We start from the raw sequence: 21,104 nt of genomic DNA, 5'->3' as shown, positions 1-21,104 counted from the left end.
AATAACAAAAAAAGAAAAGGAAAGGAAAACAATTCTGAGAAGGTTAATCAGACTGCCAAAATTCTCCATGTGCTAACTAGATTATAGCTTTTTTGTAAATTTTATATAAATAAAATTGTTTTTTTCTGACTGTCCTTCCTATGAAGGAACAACCCTATGGAGGGAAAAAACAAACAAATAAACAAACAGAACCTCCACCTAAAAAAAAGAACCAGCTACTGAGACGTGCAACTACATGAGTGAATCTTGAAAGCATCATGTTGAGAGAGAGAAGCCAGACACTGAAGAGTGCTCACGATAACACTTGTGTGAGGCTCAAGAACAAATAAAGCTAATCTGTGGTGGTTGTCTCTGGGGTATGAGAATTAACTGGAAAGGGGCACAAAGGGGTTATAGAAATAGTCTGTATCTTGATTAGGGTGTGTATTTCACAGGGATACACATTTGTCAAAACTTATCAACACATACATTCAAGATCCATGCACTTTCTGGGTGTAAAATTGACTTTAAAAAATTAGTAAATAGCCCTGGCCGGTGCGGCTCAGTTTGTTGAGAGTCATCCCACGGCTGAAAGTTTGTGAGTTTGCTTCCTGGACAAGGCACATGCCTTAGGCTGTGGGTTCAGTTACCGGTCTGGGCATGTCCAGGAGGCAACTGATCCATTAAAAAAATTCAAAAATTAAAAAAAGATTTAAGGAATAAGATTATATACATTTGAGTGGGTGTGAGAGTGTGTTTTGGGGAGAAAGTGGGAGAGGGGAGTTACTTAGGGTGATTTTTCTAAGACCAAATTTCAAGTTTAATTCAAAGTATTTCAGACGAAGATTTTATTCCCTACAGCTAGGATTGCCAGGTTTTGCAAACAAAAATACAAGGTGCCCAGTTAAATTTGAATTTCAGAGGAAAAGTGAGTAATTTTTTTAACATCAGTGTGTCTCAGATTTTACATAGGACATACTAACGCCGTGCCTACAGACCTGGTCCCACAGTGAAATATGCTGATGACCTGGTAGGTGCAGTCCAGGGAAGGCAGGTGGAACCAGAGAAGAAATTATTTAGGAAAAGTGGATGGAAACTGTTAAATTCCTATAATAGGTGTGAATTTGATGCTTGTGAGCCAAGAAGTTTGGTCCTTGGTGAAAGAAAAACAAAGGAGAGAGATGTGGAGAGAGATGGGGACCCTCATGCACTGTTGGTGGGAATGCAACCACTGTGGAAAACAGTGCGGAATTTCCTCAAAAAATTAAAAATGGAACTGCCTGTTGACCCAGCGATTCCACTTCTGGGAATATATCCTAAGAATCCTGAAACACCAATTCGAAAGAACATATGCACCCCTATGTTCATAGTAGCATTATTTATAATAGCCGAGATCTGGAAACAGCCTAAGTACCCATCAGTAGATAAAAGAGTGGATAAAAAAAAATCTATGGAACGTTCACACAATGGAATACTGCTCAGCAGTAAAAAAGAAGGAACTCTTACCTTTTGAGACCTAGATGGACCCAGAGAACATTATACTAAGTGAGATAAGCCAGTCAGTGAAAGACAAATACCATATACTCTCACTTATATGTGAAATCTAATGAACAAAATAAACTAATGAGCAAAATAGAATCAGAGGCATAGAAACATGGAACAGACTGACAGCTGTAAGGGGGGGGGATGGGGGACTGGTTGTAAGGAGGTGAAGGGATTAGACAAAGAACATGCGTGGCCCATGGACATGGACAATGGTGTGCGGACTGCCTGAGGGAGTGTGGGGCTGAGTGGAGGGGGTGGGGGGCAATTGGGACAACTGTAATAGCATAAACAATAAAATATTTAAAAAAAAAACAGAGGAGAAAGAGGGAGCATCCATAGGATCATGGTGTGGAACTGAAGATCTGGAACCTTCTAGGCACCAAGCAAAGGGCGTTGTCTACAAAAGGACACTTGATGAACATTGTCTGATTTTGGTGCACATGTCTGGAGGACAGGAAGCTGAAACTATGGTTTTTGGATCTCATTAATGTTTATGGTGTCTCCCAGGAAGTACGGGCTGTTCTACAAATAAAGCCATTTGTTTAATCAAGGACTGTGTGAGAGTATACAATGTCTTGCCTTCTAATGATTAAAGCCCAGGGAAAATGAGAACATTCTCCTCTTTTAGAGGTCAATTTTACAAAAGACAAGTTTCCTCTCCATTTGTCTCCAGTTACCAGAGCCGTGACATTTCTGGGCACGCCCTGCCCCGTGTGAGGACCGGCTGCTCTCCCGTCCCTGTGCCGTTCTTGAACTTCACGCTCAGTTTGTTAAAGAAGCACAAACCAGTTGTATAAGTGCAGTTTTTTAAACGGGCGATTTTTTTCCTCATTGAAAACTGTAATTTCCCAATTCAGTAGTGCTGTCGGCAGCCAGAAGAGCAGCAAATGTTGGTGATTCGGGCGAGACAGCGGCCTTGGGGCGCTGGGCAGCGGAGAAACCCAGGAGGCACCCCGGCAGCAGAAGGAAAGAGGCCACTTTCCAGGGCCCAGTGGAAACATGTTTCCCATTCCCTGCGGTTCCTTGAGGGAACTCAGTCTAGAGGGGCTGTGTTTCTAGGCTTTATGGGCAAGAGCAGGCTTTTGTCTTAAAAAGTAAGCAAGCAAACAAAAGTGAAGACCTCCGGGTCAGGGTGGCCCACAAGTAATACAATTTTGCAGAAGAGTAGCGGATTGTAAGACAGAGATTTCCATTTATCAGGGGGCAGTTTCTAAAATGCTGGTGACATCAACATCACTGAGAGCTTACTGCATGCTGGGTACTGTGCTTGATATGGAGAATATGAAAATTATTTTTTCATTTTTCAATTTCAATTTATGTTCAATATTCTGTATTAATTTCAGATGTACAGCATAGTGGTCAGACAATCATATACTATACAAAGTGTTCCCCATGATATTTCAAATACCCATCTGGCACCATGCATAGCTATTGCAATATTGACTATATTCCCTAGCTGTACTTTACATCCATGTGACTCTTATAACTACCAATGTATACTTAATCCATTCACCATTTAATAAAACAAGGTCCCTGTCTCACAAAGTGAGGCGGACCCATGCACATATCATTATAATCAGGGCAAGTGGAAATATCTGGATTTCCCCTCAAACCCAGATATTTGCTTCTTTATTCAGAGGAGGAGCTGAGCGAGGCAGGGGAGAGGGGAGAGAAGACTTCTAAATCCCTGCAGACAAGTGGACCCACCCTCCTTCTAAGGCACTTTAGACACCATCAGTGTTTCTGAATGTTTCTTGGGAGTTTTTGCTTGTCCCCCAACTGTTCTCACAAGGCTCCTATCCACGTATTTCTTCCAGGCACAAAGGATTGTCTCCATGTGAGTAATTCAGACAAAAACATTATTCTCCATCTTTGTACATTTCTAGTTAATTTTTACTCCCCTAATTGATTAGCTTTCTGGGAAAATGTTTGACTAGAACATCCTTTAATCTGGCTTTTTATAATAAAACAAAGAGGTACATTAAATTGGAGGATTACAACCATAGAGACATGTTGGTAGAGCCCTTAGTCCCTGGGCTTAAATTATCATACATGGAAAGCACTTTACAAATTGCTTGACAGTGCATGGGGGGCATTTTTGAGGACCTCTTCTGTCCATTATTCAGGAGACATAGTGAGATGTTTTTCAGAGCTTGGTGTCCAGGCATTTGAGATTTGAGGAAGTGCAAGATTTCCAGTAGCCAGGTGAGCCTGATGTGGACCAGGATTTAGGTGACACCAAAGGGGCTAATCTCCAATGTCCAGCTGTAGTGAATATCCGTTGGTTTCCCTGCCCAACATCCATTTATCCCTTTTCTGGAACCCACTATAGCAATTTTTCTCTGCAGAATCCGTGTCTCCCTAACTTTCTGTCTATGTTCTATAGGTGACGCTGCTGTTGGCTCCAGGTGGCTCAGGCCTGACCCGTCAGCGCATTGCACTTCCAGGCCGTGGGTTTGGTTCAAGAATGGACTCTATCAAAGCCAATGGTATACAATGAGATGTTCTGGACACTACTGGGAGAGATTTTCCACTGAATTGATCATTTTGTTTGGACAGAAGAAACTAGAGAATGAAGTCAATATGGAGGAGCACAGAGCCAAGAAATGGAGAGAGGACAGGCACACACCATGCCTGAAGTTAGCCCTAATGCTTAAAATTTTTTTAATGTTTGTAATACGTTTTATTTTAGCAGTTACATTTTTTAAAAATACTTGCAGTAGAAAAAGTCCCAACCTGTGCATAAGTGATAGAGAATAGATTTCCTTGGCCCAGGTGCCATGAATAAAACAGGTTTAGCTCTGTCTGGGGTGGCTCAGTTGGTTGGCGTGTCATCCCATAACTAAAAGTTTGCTGGCTTGATTCCCAGTGAGGGCACGTACCCAGGTGGCAGGTTTGATGCCCTGTCTGGAGGCGTAGGGAGGGCGCTCGGGAGGTGACCAATTGATGCTTCTTTCTCTGGCATCTCTCTCTCTAAAAGCAATGAAAAGAAAATATCTTTGGACGAGGGGGAGGAACACAGGTTTAGTGGGTTTCCAAGGTCCAATAGGTCTTGGTCTCCAAGGTCTACACTAGTGATTTCCAAACCTGGTAGGTGAACAACAGCCACAACAAAAATACCAGCGGGGCCCTTTACCAAGAAATTCTTAATCATTAGATCTGGTGGGATTGGAGGGTAGTGAGGGGAGGTAGGAATTGATATTTTTCAAAAGTACTGGCATTATTTATTTACTGCAGCATCCCAAAACTCAGTGGCTTAAAATAGTAATTTGATTTGCCCAAATCATGGATTTGGGCTTGTGGGTTTGGTTCTTCTGCTGTCTTTGCTTGGGATCCTCGTGTGACTGCTGTCGTCTGACAGCACCACTCTGCTGATGGCCTCCCTTGCTTGCTGCTGACAGTGGTGTTGGCTGAGGGTTCTGCACCAATCTAGTTTGGATTTGTCCACGTGGTGGCAGCATCTGATAGCATGAGAGAGAAGCTGTGGTCTCCTGAGGCCTAAACTCATAATCATACAAACCAATTCTGTCACTTTCCATTTGTCAAAGCAAGTCACGTGGCTAGTTAGATTCAAGAACTGGAAAAATAGTCTCCCCACTTACCTGGAGCTGCTGCAAAGGATGTGTGGCTATGTTTAATCTATTACAGTACCTAAGGTTTTTAAGGTACCACAAATTTAGTGGCTTAGAACAACACAAATTTAATATCTTACGGTTCTGGAGGTCAGGAATCCAAAAAGAAGTTGGTGGCAGAACTGCATTTTTTCTAAAGGGTCTGGGGGAGAATCTGTTTCCTTGCCTTTTCCAGCTTCTAGAGGCCACCTTCATTTATTGATTCGTGGCTCCTTCCTCCACCTTCAACACCAAAAACAAGCATCTCAAAATCTCTCTCTTTTTCTTTGACTTCTGCTCCCATTGTCACATCTCCTTCTCTGTCCCTCCTGCTTTCCTCTTCCAGTTTATAAGGACCCTAATGATTTTATCAAGCCCAACAGGATAATCTAGGATAATCTCCCCAGCTCAAGATCCTTAACTTAATCACATTTGCAAAGGCCCTTTTTGGCATTTAAGGTGACATATTCACAAGTTCTAGGTTTGGGACATGGACATATTGGAGAATCATTATTCTGTCTACCACACTTTGGAATCTTAGATCAAGAGAAACTGTATGTCACAGAGTTCAAAGGATCCAGTGATCTAGCCTGAGCTGCCCTGACAGGCAATATACAGGCAAGTGAAGGGAGTGGGTTTTAGAATGAACTAGACCAGGGTTTGAACTCCAATTCACCACACGCCAGCTGGGTGACCTTAGACAAGTTATTCACCTCCAAGATTGTATTCTGAAGTGTAAAATAGGGACAATAGTTATCTCACAGAATTGTTGTGAATTTTAAGTGAGAAAATATATGTAAAGCACTCAGAGGGTGCCTGGAACATAATAAATACTTAATAAATAGTAATATCCATTAGAAAGTGTGCTGGTGAGGTTTTAAGACTTGAGAAATGTAGTTTCATTTTGCCCCTCAAGGGCTGTAGGTGGAACTGGTCATGCTGACTGAGGAGCAAGTGAAAAGAGATGGCAGAGATTTGGAAAAAAGAAGTATGTTTCTGATACTAGAGATTAATAAGGCCAACCTTTAGGGTTTAGGAGACACAGTACTGGAAGAAGCACAAGGATTTTGCTTGTTATTTTTGTTTTTGTTTTCAAGATTCAGAAGTATCAATAGGGGCATCTTTCAAAGCTTACAAAGAGAGAGAACGAGAAGTGAGTGAGGTTTTAAAGATAAAACCTGTAAGATATTAAATCTGTGTTGTTTTAAGCCACTAAATTTGTGGTACCTTCGGAAGAGAGACAGTTTTCTAAGGCTCTAGAAAAATAAAACATGGCTTTAGTGTTTCAGTGAGGTAGACTTTTGTGTTTCTGAAAAAATAGCAAGTACATGTTTCTGGGGCTCAGGTGAATAGCTTGGGGAAAAGAGTGAGCTTCACATGATTTTTAAAAATGCATTCCAATTTTATGATTCATATGTCATACTATGCATTATGGCACATCATGCTGCAAAAGAATAATTTATACCAATGAAATGAGTTAAACTTAACGTAACTCACCAACAAAATTCCAGAAGAATGTGGCCACTGGAATGTTTTCTTAACTCCTGCCTTTGAAACTGCTGTTATCACATTCTGAATGACCCAATCATCTTTGGAGATCCTGAAATAGTTTCATTTATTGTTGGCTTGTCAGAGGTTCCTTATTTTGCAGATGTTTTAGAACTGGCTTCAAAGGGTAGGCAGGTATCTTATATGATATCCGACTAATCCATGGTAGGTAAATCTGGAATTATCTGCGTGGAGGAAGATAATGGAGATTTTGAACTACTCTTGAGTGGGGCTTTGGAGGAGAAGAAAGGGCATGAATGGTATGGGAAATGCCTGTTCAGGAGAGGGAGGGCACAGAGCAGTAGCTCAGTGGGAGACTTAAACCAGTCACATGGTTAAAAACAGGGACTCTTTGAAGAAATATTGGAAAGTACTTGGGTCACTAAGGTTAGAAGTTTATGAGACTCCAGCAAGCTCAAGGAATCCTCTCTCCCTTGACCAAGGGAACAACAGCCTAAAGATAAAGGAGGCCTCTGTGTTTCCCACCTCAGGGGCTGGAAAGGGAGCGGAGATGTCTGCGTGTGGCTCAAAGACCGACGTCTGCAGCACAGACTGGAGGTCCAGTCCTCTCAAAGCAGTGATCCTGAGTGAGGTTATAAGAAAACTTGTGGGGCAAGTCCCGTTGGAATGTTTAGGGCAGTAAAGTAGTCTGAGGTGTCCACATAAGTACTAAGAAGAGCGATTATTTAATAGAATTTTGCGATCTTAGAGCTGAAAGGGACCTCAACAACAATCTAGTCCAAACCTCTTGTTATCATGGAACTTTCTTTAAACAAAAGCTTCCATAGGAGCCCAAATACAAATCTATATGAAAGCAAGATTGCTTGGGGGGAGAGAGACGGAGAGGAACCTATTTACAAAATTAGAAAAAATTTTAAAAGCATCATGGAAGAAAACATTTTTATTTATATCAGAGGCTAAAGCAACATTGACCACAAAGAATAAAATTCCCCAAACTAATACAGCCTTAATTTAATAAGTGAAGAGCCTTTGGATTTTAAAAGTATGTTTACTTGGGAGGAGAACAGGAAATGTGACTTTTAGTCACACGGAAATGAGCCTTGGATGGAAATTTTCAATTTATGGACCTTGGTTTGGGTCCATGAGTTCCCTAAGCCCCACCAGGTGGCGCCCTTGTTCGGCATTTGCAAAACTGCAATTTGGTTCTGTTCTTGAGGGTCAGATGGCCTCGTGCTTTGCAGGTTTAGAAAATCCTATTGGATACCTCGCTCAAGAAAACAATACTTGTATTCTATTTTAACATCTATCCCTCTCACTTTTGTTCCGACTATCAAAATCCGTTTAACACTGATGTTACTAACGCGTCTTAACTTTTCATAAAAGACCCCCGCCTCACCCCCCACCCCTGCCCACACACACATTCCAAAGAAAACGACCGGAAAAGCCTCCTTCCAGGGGGTCTGGTGCAGCAGGAGGAGGCTGGGAATTTGCACAGTTCTAGCTCAGGTTTGGCCAACTAGATCATTACGAGGCACGGCTCCTCAGGCCTCAGTTTTCTCATCCCTAGAATGGCTCTTGGAGCCCTACCATCCGCAGAATCCCATTGCAGGGGACTCAGTCCTCAATTTACATCCCGGAAAAGGGAGCTGAAATCTGTAAAAGAGGGCTGTCATCTGGTATGGTTAGTAAGATCAAATAAAACAGTGTAACGTTCGAAAGCACTGATAATGTCACTACCTGATTTATAATTATTGCCCTCCTATGTAACTTCTTTCGCGGGGAGGGCTCAGTAGGGAAGTCTAAATAATCATACATTTTTTTTCATTCATTTTAAAATTCATATTCAGAAGAGGTTTTAGAATCCCAGGATGCGACGTGTTAAGGAACAGCGGATTCTGGGGTAGAAATGCAGACTAGGTGCCATTTTCACTATCCTCCGACGGGGCCACTCTCCCCCGCCCACCAGCCACCGCCCTCGGCCGCCGGCGGCGGCGTCGGCCTGGGAGGTAGCTCCCCGCTTTGAACCTCCCAGAGCCTGCGCGGTGGGGAGAGGCCTCGGGTCCGCCTCCGTGCGTCACGTGTCTCTGCGCGGAGGCGTTTACCAGGGCGTGCCGCGGTTGCTAGGCCACCACTCGGCTCCCCCGCCCGCCCCGCCTCTTCTCCACTCCTTCCGCGCCCCGGCCAGTCGCGAGCGAAGGCACGCGGCGCTGCAGTGTCTGCACGAGAGTCCCCCGGGGAGCGTCGCGGCCCAGGAGGCAGCCGCCCCAGCGCGAGTGGACGCTGCTCGCCGGACCCTCCAACCGCCGCCCCTCCCCCCGGGGGTCCCGAGCTAGGGGATGGGAGGCACAGCTCGCGGGCCCGGGCGGAAGGATGCGGGGCCGCCCGGAGCCGGACTGCCGCCCCAGCAGCGGAGGTAACGGCGCCGCTGGGTAACGGGCTGGGGGTGCCCGATTGAGCGGCTGGCGCTGGCAGGCGAGGTAGGGGGGTGGGGAAGGTCTGGACCGCAGCAGGAGGGACGGAGGAAGGGGTCTCTGATCGCGTCCCGGGAACCGACCCTCCTCTTCCTCCTCATCAGTTCCCCTCCCCCCATCCCCCGAGAGCCGGGGAGGGAGCTGGGCGAATTTAGGGGAGGCGGCGCTCCCACCCTCGCGGTGAGCCCTGAAGACCTAGACCGGAGGTACACGCTACAGAACAATGAGGAGCTGGGACCTTTTAGCAAGTCGGGGAGACAGGGCGCAGTCGCGTTCATAGAAGCCTTGTTGCTCCGAGCCGGTAACCGAGGGCTGAACTCTTGGGGCTTCGCGTCAGGGGTGCGGTTTGGCTCGGGATATGCAGGTGAGAGGCTCTGCTGGTGGGGCTTTGGGTGGATCCAATTTTGAGGGAGTCTGCACCTTGCATGGAGCCCCCTCCTCGCTTCATTTGCATGGATGGAGACTTCTTTTGGGTAGTTTCCAATGGCGATTGAAAGAAATCTGTAGGTCTGTACCTTTTTCTCTTTAAATGCGGACGTCTGTCCCGTTTTGTTTTATTGGTATTGTTGGCAAAGAGTCACATCCAGAATTTTTGATTCATGTCAGTGAAGCAGTTTCCGTTTAAGATGTAAATGGTTCTGTCAGAATATGAGCATGTTTTGAAAGAACATTTCAAAAATATTTGTAGTGGTTTTTTTTTACTGTTTGTATTCCTGTAACACATCAATTAATAACACTCAAACTAATTTTACAAAACAGTTTTTAAATTCAACTGAAATACTCCAGCATAGTTTACAAGATTTTTAAATAGTCTTTCCATGTAATTCGGTTATCATCCTTGTATATCATGTAAAAATGAAATAATGAAATGCTGATGTGTGTAGCTGGGAAATTCACGTTCTTAGGGGCAGATGAAATACATTATTTAGGGCCATCTTGTGGATTAAATAAATCATCTTTTGTGTTTTCTTAACCATGGTGGAGACACAGCGTTAAAGAAGAAATGATCCATCCTTCATCATTTAGCATTTAGTTTCCACCATCTACCAGAAAATGGAGTGGATACAAAGAAATAAAATTTAGTGCATTTTGAAATTTAGAGGATCCCTTAATATTTGCTGTCATTTTCACTGTATTTTTCTACAAATAATGTAGATGTTAAGTAGGTAAGTAAGTTAAAGACGACGACGGTGACAGTTCTAAGGCGGCCTTTTATTTCTTGCCTGGAAGAGCCAGGGAGTGTTGAGTGGAATTATCATTCCCATTATAGCATGTGGAAAACAGGCTCAGGAGGAATGCAGGGCAGCCAGTGGTGGAGCTGAGATTAGAATCCAAGTCTGGAAAATACAGTTACTTCTGTTTTTTGTCCCTCCGCCTGCCCCTGCCCCCCATATTCTGGTCAGTTTTTAGGCTTCAGATTCAAACTAGCCTTCATTTTCAATTAGTAAGTTAAATGAGATCCTTTTGATAGCCTTTCTTTTTAACAACATCCAGTAAGACTTGTTTTAACTATTTCAAAGTACAGACTTAGAAATGCTATACTTTCTTGTCAGAAAAGGAAAGAAAACTTGGGTTTCCTTTTTACCTCTGCCAAACACCCCATTTGTTTGTATTCAGTGCCAAAATGCAGTGTAGACATTTATTTGTATTCATTAGTCTTTGTAGTAGATGTGAAGCAGTTACAGGATGTTTTGGAAATAGAAATTTATGTACTTTAGTTACTAACAGATTTTATCTGTAATCCTTTCAACTAGGTTGGGGGATGGTGTCTATGATACCTTCATGATGATAGATGAAACCAAATGCCCACCCTGTTCAAATGTTCTCTGCAATCCTTCTGAACCACCTCTACCTAGAAGACTAAATGTAAGTAAATGAAATAATTCTTTGTGCTATAATTGTCTTGGAAAGGAGGAAGTGCTACTTAATGCCCAAGGTACAGTTACATATCGCTGGCAACCCAGACTCTTTGTTTCCTTTTGGTTTACTTTTTACTTTGGAAGAATAACTTCTGTGGTCTGAGTTTAGGTTTTCAGATTGATTAGGATTTGGAGACCAACTACGTCTACCATTGGGATAACTACATGGCATTAGGAAAAAAATAATATGCTACTTTTATCTAGGTAATGTTTATTTTGTTATAAGATGATATATATAGGTATTCAAAGGCTCCATTTAAGAAAAACAAGGAATATAAAATATCCCTGGATTCGTAGATCTATAGGTTTTTCCTCTACAATATAAAATGTAGTTTTAGCTTATTATATGCATGCTAAAGAGAACCATTTTTTAGTTTTATTTTTGGTTTTAAAATTTATTTTTAATTATAATTGACATATAATATTGGTTTCAGGTGTAAAACACAGTGATTCTACATTTATGTACCTTACCAAGTGATCAAAGTGTTAAGTCTGGTACCAACTGGCCCCATGCGTAGTTATGATACTGTTGACTATACTCCCTATGCTATACTTTACATCCTGTGACTTATTTTATAACTGAAAGTTCGGGCTTCTTGATTTCCTTCCCTTTTTCTACTTCTCTGGCAACCATCAGTTTGAAGATGCCCATTTTATAGATCATAAATAAAACATAACAGTACAGTTTGGTTAGTTTTGTTTTTGAGGCATTTAATTATTTTGGAGACTGCAGAAATTTAGCTTTGGACACTGTTTTACTTAAGATAATAAAAAATTAATTTATATTCCCTCAGTGTAGCGAGGAGAGCAGGGTTTGGACAAGTTCCATGATAGGGACAGGCTATCCTGTGACTTCAAAATTTGCTGCATCTAAGGAACAAATGGAATAATTGAATAGACTAATTTTTTCCTTCATGTTTCTGTGTTGAAGGCCTAAAATTGTTCCTATATGAAAAAAGGTACTTGTATTTTTCATAGTTCCTCCCAACTTTTTGTCATCTTTTGCTAATCAACCTTTCACTACTTTCAAGGCTAATACTATTACAGAGTATGGGCTAAATATATTTGGAAGGCTAGTCACCCACCCTATATTTAATCTCTCTGGAGTGAAGTAAGGTCCCTTTCCATTCTCTGTAAGTTTATTTCTTTAATATGTAAAAACCTCCAAGAACTCCAGAACCACAGAGTTCGTGGGGTCGATCTTTAGATTTCTTGGTTACTTGCTGGCAATTAGCACTTCTCTGTAGCAGTCTGGTGTGTTAACATGGGACTTGAAGTTCATTTTAACTTTAATTCAGAGTTTGCTAATGCTAATCACCTTCTAGTAGGTCAGTTAAATTGTATGTTTCAGGCTGAAAATGAATTTCTTACCGTATGGTATTCAGAGTAACAGTTTTTAGGAAACACAGGATTTTAGATTCTAACCCAATGGTGTCTTTGCAGACTTCGCTGAAAAATGCTTTTTGACCTCTTGGTTACACTTATATCTAGTTCATGATGCCATGAATCCATCCCGACACCCCATCGCTATTTTCACAAAGACTTTTAACGTCATAGTTTATCCAAGATGCTCTTACGTTCACGTTGTAAACTACAGATCATCTGCTCATAGGCTTTTATTGGGTTAAGTTTTGTATTGCAGGGATTTTGGGTGAAAAACTAGAGAGAGGGTGGTGTTTCATATCTGGATGAGAGGGATTTTTTTTCTTTTCTGAATTTCTAAAGAGCCTTAAGACTGGATTAACACAGTAGAAGATTCTATTTAAAATGTCAAGAGACCTCCAAATTAACAGTGTGTGTGAAGCATTCTTAAATAAAACATGATCGATCTGGCATTATCTAGCTATGTGAAATTACATAGTTGAGATATTTGGTATAGTTGATCAATACATTGCTTGGTTATTGTGATTATAAACCCAGACTAGATACATACGGTCTTTTAAAACTGTTATACTCTAACGTGTAAAAATGGTAGATTCTCCTAGAACAATGGAAGGAAGATTTTATTTATAGAACAGCAGGCTTGATACATAATTGATTCAGGTTCATATTTGAGTTATTTACAGGAAAGGAAAGAACGCTAAAGCGAGAACCCCTCCCTGTGTGGAAAAATCCCTTCCTGGAATTTTTCAGATCCACTGGAGAGTGGAACCTTGATAATCCGTAGTGAACTACACCTGCAGCATCGTAGTTTGTCCTGGGAGCAACAGTTCGAGAGAGGCATAAAGTGAAGCCTGTATTGAGAATGTGGATAGGACAGCAAGGGAGCCTGCCACAAGCCACGGGAGGTGGAGACTGGCACAAGGATGGTGGACCTGGAAAATACTAAAGGGGCCAGTTCAGCCCCTTCTAAGTGTCTGAGGGCTTTCACATGAAATTTTGATACTTCCCTGTGTGTGTGTTCCAGAGGGCAAAGTAACAATTTTCAGGGAGAGATATTTAGGCCCGCTTTTAGGAAAATCTGTGAGGCAGAAAATCAATATGACATTTTAAATCTTACCGTAATAATTTCTGTGGAAATTACATTTCTGTTATATATCTGTTCTTATTAGTGTTCTGTACCTGAGACCCTCTCTTTATCACAAACAGAAACGAAGACCTCCAGAGCCAGCGCAGCCTTACATGTAGACAGAGTAGGTGAAACTCCCAGGGATGGACCCTGGACCACAAATACCCTTCCTACCAGCTTGTCGTTGATGACTGCAGTTCCTAGGGAGTCACTCCTTTGAGTTAAGGCATTGATCTTCCCTTAAAGTTCAAATGTCTCTGGAGAGGTAACGCGTTAAATTGTATAGTGAGTCGAAAGCAAGTGGGGGAGAAAGCGGGTGAGTTGTTTCTGTGCATCCTAAAGGAAGGCCTGTTGTGGAGGCCTTGATGGAGCAGAAGGCATGTTTAGGGCTGGATGTCTAGTGGAGGGAGACTGACAATATGGAAGAAGGCACCACAGAGAGAAGGGGAACTGAAAGGGGAAAGGGAGGATGTATAGGAGTTTAAACCTTAATATTCTGAGAAGTATCATTACTAGTGTTATTAAAATGTTTTATAGCTTGTAAGCGTCTTTCACATATATTATTAGTGTTGTTGGATCGACACAGTATCCTAAGGTGGTATTGTCCACATTCTACAAACATACTGGGCTCAGGGTTAAGCAAAGTGCCCAGGGACGTAGAGCTTTTAAGCAGTATAGTCAGGACCCCAACCCCAGCCTTCTGACTCCACACTGCTTCAGGATGTGTCCCCAAGACTAACAGCGCATATTCAGATACAGTTAAGTTAGGGAGTAAAATTGTAAAGTAAACTGGCTGAGGTGCATGCATGTTCACTTTGTTATTTAAATCTAACTAAAACCAAACAATTATAATTCCCTCATTCAGCCAAAGTATCTCCTAATAGATTGTGCCTTGAGAACACCTGTTTGTTTTTTTATAACATTTATGAAACTGAACTATGAATGTTCATGTGAATGTTGGTTGGATGGGTAGGACCCTCTTTTTTTCACTCTTAAAAGCAAGAATACCCGTAGTTATTTGACTGCTTACTAATTACTGCTGAGAAAAACCTTGCATCATATTTATATTTTAGCAAGATATTTAGGTGCTGTCTGCAGGTCTGTGTGGTTATTTTGACTAGTGATACTTAGCTATTTTGGTATCAGATTTTTCTTGGTCCATATCTCTTTACTTTAAAACTGTAGTTGTACTGGCTCCATTTGTGTAAAATTGTGTAATACCTCATTTCTTAACTTTAGTAATCTATAAATGTTTAAGTTGATTAAATGACCTAAAAGGAGGAAGCAAGAACTATGTTTTGCTTTTATAATTTAGATTAGGAGCTGTCTTTAAGAGAGTATGCCAGAATATTTAAATATTTTTATCCTTTTTTGTTGTTTATATTTTTCATCTTTTATATTATTATTTATTTAAGGTAATAGGCCAGATGTTGTTTCTTTGGGTTATATTAAAATTCTATTTTTTAAAGGTTTGGCCACTTAGGATCATTAGCTTTGAATTTTTATCATATTTTTTTAGAGATTATAACTATAGTTCAGAGATCTCCTGAAATTATCTGCCCCTGACCATAGAGGCTGTCAGAAATTATCAAACACATCTTGAGCACAGTTCTTTGGGGTTTATTGAGAAAAAGAGATGTTCTTTGACGTGTCCCAGAGTTTGCTTTTAATGACAGGATTAACATTTTTCTCTTGTTTTCCTCTAGCACCTTCTTACATTTTTCTTAGTGTGTGTATGTTTGGTTTTGGTTTTCCTCCATCTAATTTCAAAGAATCTTGTTTCATTTCAGAGGAATAAGTAGGACTGTCTTTTGTGGGTTGCTGTGTTTTGCAGGCAAAGGTTAAGAAAAATCCAATGAAAAGGGTAGTAGTCTGTCTTTATCACCTGGGCTCCAGCTGAGGAAGAGTAGGCTTTCGTGCCTGTGACTGGGAGAGAGATACTCTATCTCTTCAGAGGAGGTTTACAAGAAGCCCCAGGGCATTGGATTCTCATTCTATTCAGATGCATAAAGAATTGGCCTAGGTCATCTCAAGAGTTCTCTTTAGTTTAGAACTTTTATGATTCAATGAACTGAGCTATAAGGCTGCACTAGCTTATTTAAGAACCTGAGAGAAGATGATGATGGGGCCTTGATTGGTTCCAGGCCATGGTCAGCATTCTCCCCCACTTGAGAGCAGTAGTACAGGCAGTAGGAGAACCTGGTGCCAAGTTATGTTAATGGCAAGGGCCCTGGACTGACAGTCAGAAGACCTGGGTTCAAATCCTGCCTCTGTTCTTTAATAATACTTTGTTATTTACAGAACACTTTAATATATATTGTGTCGATCCTGCTTATATGCCTTTCAGATTTGGAAAGGTACTTAAAAGCATTTATAAAAAATATAAACCAGTATATATGTATATAATCAAGTGCCAGATTTAAAAAAAAAAAAAAGCTGCAGATAAGATGTGAGGTTAATGAGTATGGGCTTGGAGTAGTTCTAAGTGGAGGAGAGAGGGCTTGAATTGGGCCTTGAAAGAGTGGAGGATTTGGGTGATTGGGGTGAAAAGATTCTCAGTAGAAAGACATACCTATTAGAAGGAACCTAGAATGATTAGGATACAGTGAAAAAACCACCTTGTTTTGAACAAAGCAAAGCATATACAGGGGTTAAGGGTGGCTAGAATGCTCTGAGGATTAATATAACAAAGTTTCTAGAGACTTCTGCTTATCCCACTTTTGGGTCATTTTAACTTAAACAACTGGATATGCTTTGTTGTTTGTTGGGGCTTTTATCCTTCTACTTTTGTTTTTTTTTTAATGACTTTAACATTATATTCATTTTTATTTTCCATAGATCACCACTGAGCAGTTAACAAGAGATCATACTCAGCACTTTCTGAATGGAGGTGAAATGAAGGTAGAACAGCTGTTTCAAGAATTTGGCAACAGAAGAGCTGATACTTTTCAGTCAGATGGCACCAATGACTCTGACAAATGCTCTCCTACTGTTTCTCAGGGTAAAAGTTCAGAGAGCCTGAATACGGTAAAATCCGGCAGTTCTCCCAAAGCACCCAGAGCGGTGCCTCTGACTCCAGAACAAGCACTGAAGCAATATAAACACCACCTCACTGCTTATGAGAAAGCAGAAATTGTCAATTATCCAGAAATTTACTTTGTGGGTCCAAATGCCAAAAAAAGACACGGAGTTCTTGGTGGTCCCAATAATGGGGGGTATGATGATGCAGAAGGGGCCTATATTCATGTACCTCGAGACCATTTAGCTTATCGATATGAGGTGCTGAAAATTATTGGCAAGGGGAGTTTTGGGCAAGTGGCCCGGGTCTATGATCACAAACTTCGACAGTACGTGGCCCTAAAGATAGTGCGCAATGAGAAGCGTTTTCATCGTCAAGCAGCTGAGGAGATCCGGATTTTGGAGCATCTTAGGAAGCAGGATAAGACTGGTAGCATGAATGTTATCCACATGCTGGAAAGTTTCACATTCCGGAACCATGTTTGCATGGCCTTTGAATTGCTGAGCATAGACCTTTACGAGCTAATTAAAAAAAACAAGTTTCAGGGTTTTAGCATTCAGTTAGTACGAAAGTTTGCTCAATCCATTTTGCAATCCTTGGATGCGCTTCACAAAAATAAGATCATTCACTGTGACCTGAAGCCAGAAAACATTCTCCTGAAACACCATGGGCGCAGTGCAACCAAGGTCATTGACTTCGGGTCCAGCTGCTTCGAGTACCAGAAGCTTTACACATATATCCAGTCTCGGTTCTACAGAGCTCCAGAAATCATCTTAGGAGGCCGCTATAGCACGCCCATTGACATATGGAGTTTTGGCTGCATCCTTGCAGAACTTTTCACGGGGCAGCCTCTCTTCCCCGGGGAGGATGAAGGAGACCAGTTGGCCTGTATGATGGAGCTTCTGGGGATGCCACCGGCCAAACTTCTGGAGCAGTCCAAACGTGCCAAGCACTTTATTAACTCTAAGGGCCTGCCTCGCTACTGCTCCGTGGCTACTCAGGCAGATGGGAGGGTTGTGCTTGGGGGGGGTCGCTCACGTAGGGGGAAAAAGCGGGGTCCCCCAGGCAGCAAAGACTGGGTGACAGCACTGAAAGGGTGTGATGACTACTTGTTTATAGAGTTTTTGAAAAGGTGTCTTCACTGGGACCCCTCTGCCCGCCTGACCCCAGCTCAAGCCTTAAGGCACCCTTGGATTAGCAAGTCTGCACCCAGACCTCTTACCATTGAGAAGGTGTCCGGCAAACGGGTAGTAAATCCTGCAAATGCTTTCCATGGACTGGGTTCCAAGCTGCCTCCGGTTGTTGGCATAGCCAATAAGCTTAAAGCTAACTTAATGTCAGAAGCCAATGGAGGCATACCTCTGTGCAGTGTGTTGCCAAAACTGATCAGCTGATGGGCAGCGATATGCTCAGAGACGACATGTGTATGTGTTTTTAATTATCTTGCAAAACTGAAAATGGAGAAGAATACAAGCCATTGGTGGATGTTTTTGTTAGACTAGATTTTTTTTTTTTTAACAAGGCAAAATGTTTTTATATAACTGTAAAAAAAGATCTCTTCAAGGGCTAATTACCTAACCAGCTTGTATTGGCCATCCTGGAATATACATTAAATGACTTTTTATAGGTCAATGTATCTTTGTTGTTATTGTCAGTTCTACACTAGCATGTGTGTTGGTATATTGGTTTAAATCCCTTTTTTTCAAGATAGAAGGCATACCAAAAAGTATTCTGACGAGTCCTCCCCTCTGGTCCCCCTTGGCATCTGTTCCAGAGGGGTAACTTGGGACATGGCCGCAGCTCTGGATGAGGACCGAAACCAGATTCTCGGCCCAGCAGGCCCTCCTGTGGGCTCGTTCTCAGGGAAAAGCTCATGGCAGAGGGCAGGGTGTAGGAGGCTCCAGGCAGCTGTTGGCCACCTGGGGTTCCTGCTTCTCAATGACTCATTTGTCTTCCCTTTGATTCTGTGAGGTGCAGCGTTTTTCTTTTATGCTGTTATTTAAAAAAAAATTTTTTTTGCCTCTGATTTGTTTCCTGGGCACACAGACATCTTACCACTTTCCCAAGTACTGGTGTTAACACTTGAGCCAGATGCTGCCCTCCTCCCTGGTCTCAAAGGAAGAGAAAGCAGCTGCTTTGCCTCTGAGTGACCCAGATGTTAAAGGTAGAGCCGGCATACAAAGCTGCAGTTCCCTCATTTCTTAGAACCCTGGGACCCAGCCTACTTGCTGCACTTCTATGGACTCTCTCCCTTGCAAAAGTGATCACTTGCAGGTAAACCTGACTATGGTTTCATTGCTTTCCCTCCTCTTCCCAGCTATCTGCTACCTTAGTGGGCCCCAGTTTTCCCACTTTCAGCTTAAACTGGAGACTAGTCCCTAGATTCTGAATGTACTTCAGTTATACAAAGAAAATCCAGAAACTGAGAGTAACTCATTAAATTTCTCTTCATTTCAGCATTTTTTTCCCTGCTAAGATTTAAACAGTGAAGACAGATGAATGGCTTACTAAGAGGGGTGGAGAAGAGGCCATAACCAAGCAGCTCACTGCTGCTGGTGATCCTCCCTCCCCTTCCTCTGCCTCCAGCCTCCCCTGAAACAAGTGCGTGCTCAACTCTGTCCTACAAGTGTGCTCCTCAAAGGAGACCGTTGCTTCCTACAGCTTCGTTCTCGGGAGGAGCCACTTCCTTTTTTATTCTAGAGTTTAGTCATTGCCAAACTCCCTAAAAGCAGGAGGCTCCTTTGGTTAGGCAACACAGTAACAAAAAGGAGAAAAATATTGTGGGCATATTATTTAAGGAACTTTTGCCTTACCCATAAAGTATGCGCAGGCTGTGAAAAACAAGAGCAAACGACCAGAGCGGGGCCTCAGCGTCTACAAGGGGGATGTCCTGATACATTTGATGGCTGAGCAACTGGGCTGTTAAAACCGTCACAATTTCCTTTACTCCTGATTTAGAGAAGGCAATGGAAACTCCTGAATTCTCTGACTTCAGAAGAAATGGGGTAAAATTTTCTGTTATCTGGGCAAGGCATATGTTGAGGTGGTTTGGCTGGTTGGTGTCAGTGTGGAAGACTTGCTCTTTTTAAAAAAACTGTTAAAAAGAACTCTACCGCAAACAACTGATGTGCACTAGATCTCAGTGTTTGTGTTTTCAGTGAGAGGTCTTGGTCAGCCAGCACCGTGTGGGACTTGGGAGAGAAGCAAGCCTGCGGCTGAGGTTGGCATGTGGTTTGTTTCTGTGTGTTGAATGGACTGGGAGGTTATTGAAACGGGTTGAGTGACAGGATATAGACAACCTGTGGCACTAGACAAATTCTAGAAAGCTCTGGGAAGGTGAATGGATGGGTGTCTGCCTGGATTTGGCAAGCTAGAGAGTGACGCAGAGCAGAGTCATTCAAGTTGGCATGAGTCTTCTGCAGGCTGATTCAAGTTTGGGGAAAGTGGGCCGCTTTAAAGCCTGGTGGTGACTGGGCCAGATGAATTGGGGGAGGTTTATGAGTGGGTTTCAAGTTTAGGGACAAGTGGTAGGTTTTGGAGGCTGTCGCCCTGCGCCCCCTTTTGCAGCCATGTAAATTTTTGCTTGGATCGTTTCCCAGCCATAGTGGTGAGTGACTGAATTGGACCACAGTTATGCAGAGGTTCAAACTGTGTCCTAGAGTGACTGTGTTGTTCTTTAACCACTTGTGTTCTTCAGGTCGTTTCAATCAACAGGTCAGGTGAGTTGACTTCTTGTACTGATTTTAGAATTGACAAAATCAATGGAGTTTCCAGATTCTTACTGACACAGTGAAAAGAGTTGGATAGGAATTTTTGTTTTATTTCATTCCTAAAATCATGTTTGTCCTTTAACATGGGGGATTGACTCATCTCGCCAATACCTGCTCATCTCACTGGCTGTGTCTCAGGTTCTGCTCCCCCAGTGACTCGTGTTTTTTCGTCATGGGCTATCACGGTTTCGCCACACATTAGAATGTGAGCTGCTAATGGGCAGGCCCATGACCTCACGATGCTGTGAGTCAGCGAGTTTCAACCTGTGTGCCGCAAGAATTTTTAAAGCATGCACTACCTCACTATTTAGTCAGGGGCACTGAGTCCTTTCCCTTAGATTGGCAAATTAAAAAATGACAGTAGCCAACACATCAATAGCCATCTGGTGTGAGTGAATCAAAATTATATTTATTTTTTGATGTGCTGCAGAATTTTAGTAATTAATTTGTGTGTGAGATGAAAACGGTTGAAACTTGCTGCCCTTAGTTAACTGCTTGTGTTGTTTCTGATCACGTGCAGGGGGTGGAGGTCCATTCCCTTCCATGTGCTCGGTCTTGTCCTCTTACACTGACCCACGCAGTCAGTCTCCGATCACCTTTTGAGAAGGGATCATTGGATGAGAGTTGTATAAGGCCACCTTCTTCTGGTCCAGTATTGGACACATTGATGATATTGAAAAGAAAAATACAGCCATAACCTAACTCTGCCATAAAGGTTCTGCGTCTTTCCCCTGGGGGTTCTGTGAAGAGGAGGGAGTCCAGCCTGAACCCT

General features: G+C 42.4%; 1 protein-coding gene across 1 annotated transcript; it reads left to right on the top strand.

The window, feature by feature from the left end:
• Window positions 1-8,861: 8,861 nt before the first annotated feature.
• Window positions 8,862-18,120, top strand: DYRK3 (dual specificity tyrosine phosphorylation regulated kinase 3). Its single transcript, XM_054563403.1, has 3 exons — window positions 8,862-9,057; window positions 10,870-10,981; window positions 16,382-18,120. Exons 1-3 carry the CDS (start codon window positions 8,981-8,983, stop codon window positions 17,954-17,956), a joined length of 1,764 nt encoding a protein of 587 aa, XP_054419378.1. The 5' UTR covers window positions 8,862-8,980; the 3' UTR covers window positions 17,957-18,120.
• Window positions 18,121-21,104: the final 2,984 nt, after the last annotated feature.

Source organism: Pteronotus mesoamericanus, unplaced genomic scaffold (genome assembly GCF_021234165.1).
Source record: "Pteronotus mesoamericanus isolate MK-2021 breed Mesoamerican mustached bat unplaced genomic scaffold, CSHL_Meso_final scaffold_705, whole genome shotgun sequence".
Lineage (NCBI taxonomy): Eukaryota > Metazoa > Chordata > Mammalia > Chiroptera > Mormoopidae > Pteronotus > Pteronotus mesoamericanus.
The sequence above is the reverse complement of the archived record's forward strand: the minus strand, read 5'-3'. Positions and strand labels throughout refer to the sequence as shown.